The sequence below is a fragment of the Dryas octopetala genome, chromosome 9 (assembly GCF_963921425.1).
Source record: "Dryas octopetala chromosome 9, drDryOcto1.1, whole genome shotgun sequence".
NCBI classification, from domain to species: Eukaryota; Viridiplantae; Streptophyta; class Magnoliopsida; order Rosales; family Rosaceae; genus Dryas; species Dryas octopetala.
In genome coordinates, this window is record NC_141374.1 from 7963318 (window position 1) to 7969292 (window position 5975).

Below are 5975 nucleotides of genomic sequence, written 5' to 3' on the forward strand. Positions count from 1 at the left end.
CTGTTGGTAGAAAAGGTTGAACTGCCTCTGTGTCTCTGTATCTGTCTCTCTGCAAGTTCACCATTTTTGCTGGTAACTCTCTCTCTAAACTCTCTTTGGTATCTTTTTGTGTAGATACAAATATATATATATATATATAAATGCATATTTTGTACGATTTCCGTGTTTGTGTGTGATTTTAGTGTAAAGATGCTTTGTGATACTTTTGATGGTTTTTTGGTAGGAAAAGGTCGAGCCTTTGTCGCTATGGCGATTATTGACTATAGCTTGCCTGTAGCTACGAGAACAAGGGCAAGGATAGACAAAGCTTACTGGGACTATATTAAGAAAAACAAGAAGCATGGTGTACGTGACTCAGCTCTAAGAAAAGTGGCGGCTAAGAGAATGATTGATCGCTTTAAATTGAAACCTCGTTGTACACTGGACTTTGAGTCTGTATCTGTTTCTGATCATGGTGTGCCTTCTATGGGAGAAGAGGATGGGGATTCAGTGGATTCTTGTCCTGGAGAGAGTGCAGGATTGAAGAATGGGAAAAAATCTAAATTGGGTTTTGGGAAAACTGAGAATGTGGATCCAATTGATGTGGAGGATAGTGATGATGACATTGTGTTTTCAGGTGAAGAGGGAGAAGGAGGAGGTTTTGGTTGTTTGAATTTGCAGAAGAGTGAGGGTGCTGGCGAGGATGCCAATGAGCATGCCAGTGAAGATGAGAGTGAGGTTGATGGTGAGGATGGTAGTCAGTATGCTTCTGATGGCTCATATGAAATGGAGACCCTGTCTAGTGAGGAGGAAAGCTTTTATTCAGATGGTGAGGATTGTAAACCAGAAAAGCCACCAATTTCTGGTTTAGAGAAGTTGAATTCTTGTGGTGGAGATGTTGAGGTGAAAAAGGGGCAGAATAATGATGAAAGTGAGGTTAGAAAGGGAAGTGGGAAACTGGGAAAGGGGCAAAGTGTTGAGGTTGGTGTGAAGGGAAAGAGAAAGCTCGGGTTCGATATATTACTTGATACACACAATGACATTGATAGCAACAAAGATGATGCGGTTAATTCTGGTCAAAAGTTTAATTGTGTAGCACACCAAACATGTTCATCATCTAGTTCAGGATGTGGAAAGAAGAGAACAAAACCTGGAGCTTCTAGTCAGCCACTTTGTGTTGATGAGGATGATTTAGGTTCTTCTTTTTGGCATGATGATGGCAGTGATGATGTTGATGAAACTTGTTTCAGTGGTCAGAGAACTAAGAATAATAAAAAGAAAACAAGGTCTGATGACAAGAGAAATGATGACAAGGGCGAGACCTATCTTGGTAGTCTGAAAATTGGGTCAGATAGAGGGAAAGCTAAGTCTGACAAATGGAATGATGTGCAGAATGTATGTAAGAAGAATGAAGGGGATTTGGGGAACTTTGCTGACAGAAAGTGCACCCAGGCAACAAAAGACTTAGATCATTTTGAAAATCTTCTAGATTCCTTTTATGATGAGGAAGAAGTGCCACTGGAAGGGTTATCTTCCTTTGGGGATGAAGCACCCAAAGATGAAAGAAATCCATCAGAAGCTACGAAGAATACTCTTCCATTGAAGTTTGAATTTAAAATGGGCCAGTCAAGTTCACCAGAGAAGTCAGATTCTGATAGTGAACTAGATGGATTTTGGGCCAAGAGTGACTTTGCTCCCAAATCTCCTGAAATAGGTTCCGCTGATTCTAAGGTGGAAGGGTTGGCTTCCATTGGTGATGAAGTCCCCAAAGATGAAAAAAATCCATCAGTAGCTAAGAAGACAACTGTGCCATTAAAGTTCGATTTTAATTTGAAGCAGTCAAGTGTACCCAAGAAGTCAGAATTTGATATAGAACAAGATGAACTTTGGGCCAATTATGACTTTGCTCTCAGATCTTGTGCGATGCCTTCCACTGATTCTAATGTGGAAGGGTTAGCTTCGTTTGGCGATGAAGCCCCCAAAGATGAAAGAAATCCATCAGTAGCAAAGAATACAACTCTGCCATTGAAGTTTGATTTTAAATTGGGTCAGTCAAGTCCACCAGAGAAGTCAGAATCTGATAGTGAACTAGATGAACTTTGGCCAAAAAGTGACTTTTCTCTCAAAACTCGTGAAATAGGTTCCGCTGATTCTAATGCAGAAAGGTTAGCTTCCTTTGGCGACGAATCACCCAAAGATGAAACAAATCCATCAGTAGCAAAGAAAACAACTTTGCCATTGAAGTTCGATTTTAATTTGAAGCAGTCAAGTGTACCAGAGAAGTCAGAATATGATAGAGAACAAGATGAACTTTGGGCCAATTATGACTTTGCTCTCAGAACTGGTGAAATAGGTTCCGCTGATTCTAATGTGGTAGGTTGCCTTGAACGACACTCTTTACTCTTCTCTTCAAAGTATGTACTATTTGCCATAGTGTTGTATAATCTATTAGTATATATTTTTACTTAGGTGTCTAATATCATTATGAGTGGTTATATTATTGCAATAATCCTATCATTTTCTACATGCATAGCTGGTGGTACTTCTGGTCTCGCCTCCCTGTATCACGTGATTCTTGCATACATGAAACCATTTTGTACTTTTTCACATGAGTTTGTTTTCTTTCTTGGATGGGTTTGTTTATAATAAGTGAAAGTTTGATTGGCAGGTTGAAAACAAAGATTCACTCCCTCCTGTTAATGAAGCTGACACAGCTCCCTGTTGTAGTCAAGGGAATCACGAATATATACTTGATGAAGAGATTGGAACCATATGCAGATTTTGCTTTATCGTAAAGCAGGAGATCAAGTATTTTATGCCATCTTTTGTAAGTCTTTAATTTCTATATTTATTTTATTTTCAATAAAGATTGATCATTAGTACTTGGAGTTTTTTCATTTGGACTAAACTTATTTAAATTCCAGGGTTTAAAATTTAATTATTATGATAATACTGAGTACAGAGCATTATGTGTTATTTGGCACATGCATTAGTATGCATCCTTTGTTGGATCTTATCCAGATAAGTTTTAGAGTGTTAGAGCAAGGGCTTACTTACCATAGCTGGGATTCATTATTTGGAATGAACCACACTGTGATTTCTATCCTTTCCTTGTACCTTGAATTGTCTAAATTTTGATAGGATGTGAAAGAAACTGCCAGTTCAAGTTGGTGAAGTTATTTGATATTGTTGGATTTTTATTGTTTTGGTGATGCTACTTGTGAATAGAGCTTGGACTTGACCCCTCGCTTTGATTTATTTGGCTACTCAAGGTTATCTGACCTTTAACTTGACAAATTATTCTTTGATCTCATTGATGTGCCTTAATACTTCCTAAAGGTACAATTTTTTTTAGTGATTCAAATAAGAATCATCAAGTTAGTTGTGCTGAATGTTGTTAGAATGTTTCTGGCCAATCTCAAATTATGGTTAAGGCTTTGCAGAGTCTAGTCAATTATGTTGCTTTGAATGATTTACTATATAGGTTCTCATTTCTGTTCTTCTTTAACTTGTCTTCTTTCTGATACTCTGTGCTTATCAGCTTAATTTTATGATTTAACGTATCAGATATGTGACTTTTCCCTTCGTTATGATCATTCCAGGATAAATACCCTTTTGGAAAACCTAGCACGAGAGGCATTCTGAGAGAGGAGCAGTCTACCTTTAATGAGCAATGTCCTGATGTTAAAAGCAATGTGCATGCTCATAATGGAGAAGGCACAGTGTGGGATTTAATTCCTGGTGTTAAAAGCAGTATGTATGATCATCAGATTGAAGGTTTTGAGTTTATTTGGAAGCATATGGCTGGTGGAATTCATCTTGAAAATGTGGAAAAAACAAGTAGCCCTGATGGTGGGAATGGATGCATCATATCACATGCTCCCGGAACAGGAAAGACTCGTCTAACCATTGTCTTTCTCCAGTCATACATGAAATTGTACTGCAAGGTCAGGCCACTGATAATTGCTCCTCGTAGCATGCTCCTTACCTGGGGAGAGGAGCTCAAGAAATGGGATTTTGGCATCCCCTTTCACAATCTTAACGACCATGAGTTATCTGGCCAAGAAGATAAAGCAGCTACCAATCGTATGAAGCGTGAAAGCCAGTCCAGTGTGCTCGATAAGCGTAAGGTGAAGTTGTATTCCTGGAAGAAGGAAAAAAGCATCCTGGGGATTAGTTACGGACTCTTTGAGAAACTGTGTGGAGAAAATCGTAACAAGAAGGAAAAAAATGAAACTTCTGGAGCTTCCAAAAAAGATGAGGTAGTAAGGAAGATCCTTCTTGAGCAACCTGGCGTTGTAGTATTTGATGAAGGGCACACTCCTCGCAATGACAAGAGCTATATGTGGATGACCGTATCACAAATCAAAACCAAAAGGCGCATTCTGCTGTCAGGAACTCCATTTCAGAACAATTTTTTGGAGTTCTCCAATACCATCTGTGTGGTGAGGCCAGAGCTCGGTGACTCAATCAAGTCAGCATACTGTGGAGATTTTTCCAAGAACAGAGGGCGGAAAAGCTTTGCTGATGATAATACAAAACTAGCCACAGTGTTCAGAGCTAAGATTACCCCATTTGTGCATAGTTACAGAGGTAGCATACTTAAAGATAGTCTTCCAGGGTTAAGGAAATGGCTTGTTATTTTACAGCCAACCCCGTTACAGGAGAGCTTTATTAGGAGAATTCAAGTGACAAGAAAGGAACCATTTCGATATGATCGCTTGGAGGCTGAAATATCTGTTCATCCTTCAATCATGCTTAAGGAAGTCTTGTTTTCTGATGACCGAGATACCTTGAAAAATGTTCAATCAAATCCTGGAGCTGGAGTAAAGGCAAAATTTGTGATGGAACTCGTTCGTCTTAGTGAAGCTTTGAATGAAAGAGTTCTGGTATTCAGTCAATACATTGATTCCTTAACCATTACAAAGGACCTGCTGAAATCTCAGCTTCAGTGGACTGAAGGGCAAGAGATTCTGTACATGGATGGAACTTGTGATGCAAAGCAACGACAATACTCGATGAAAGTTTTCAATGATCCTTCTACTAAAGCTAAGGTGTTGCTAGCTTCAACCAAAGCCTGCAATGAAGGGATCAATCTGGTTGGAGCTTCAAGGGTTGTGTTTCTTGATGTCACATGGAATCCATCTGTGCAAAGGCAAGCAATCTCTCGGGCATACAGGCTGGGACAGAAAAAACTGGTGTTCATCTACCATCTCATCATGGCTCGAACAAAAGAGGAGGAAAAACACAGTTGTCAAGCTGAGAAGCATAGGCTGTCTGAGTTGGTCATTTCTGGTTCTGACAGATATGGTGATGGGAAGAAAATATCAGATACGGTCTCAGAAGATAAAATCTTGGAAGTGATGGTTCAGCATGAAAATCTTAAACATCTATTTCGAAGCATAGCAGTGCTGGATGAAGATGAGCTCAAAGCTTCAACCACTGCCAACTTCTGATTAAAAAGGCATTGAAGCTGTTGTAAGCTTTTAATTCATACAAAGTGATTTTGGGAAGCTGTTGTAAGCTTGATAGGGTATTCCCCCCTTTTTACAGATGTAAAGAAGCAAGGCATAGATGATGCACTTGAATGTTTTGTTTTTGGAATTAGCAAAAATTCTGACAGTGTTTTGAGAAAAACTCACCATTGCATGTAAATCAATATGGAGAAAGCGTTTAAATGGAAAGTTATCTATGAATATTTCAAAACAACCTTATATTTCCTTTTCCTTGTAGTCTCCAGATTGTGATAAGGTATTGATCATTTGATCTGATATTGCATATTGGCTTATACAGGAAGAGAAGGTGAAGCAAGATGATGGATTATCAGATTTAAGTAATCTGTTGGGAGAACTGAAGGATATGACCATTGACATGGGGTCTGAAATTGAGAGGTTGGTTATCTTTCCATTGATTTTGTATTAAATTGGTTATTGGTCATCATATATTTACTCATCCAGCCTGAGTCTTCTTAAGGCAACATAAAAGTAAATGTAATT

General features: G+C 38.8%; 1 protein-coding gene across 1 annotated transcript; it reads left to right on the forward strand.

Moving 5' to 3' along the window:
- The first annotated feature begins 246 nt into the window (after window positions 1–246).
- Window positions 247–5435, forward strand: LOC147273621 (SNF2 domain-containing protein CLASSY 3-like). The gene is made up of 4 exons (XM_086228241.1): window positions 247–1505; window positions 2145–2352; window positions 2648–2806; window positions 3582–5435. The coding sequence occupies exons 1-4, from the start codon at window positions 247–249 to the stop codon at window positions 5433–5435; spliced, it is 3480 nt and encodes a 1159-aa protein (XP_086084367.1).
- The last annotated feature ends 540 nt before the right edge of the window (window positions 5436–5975 follow it).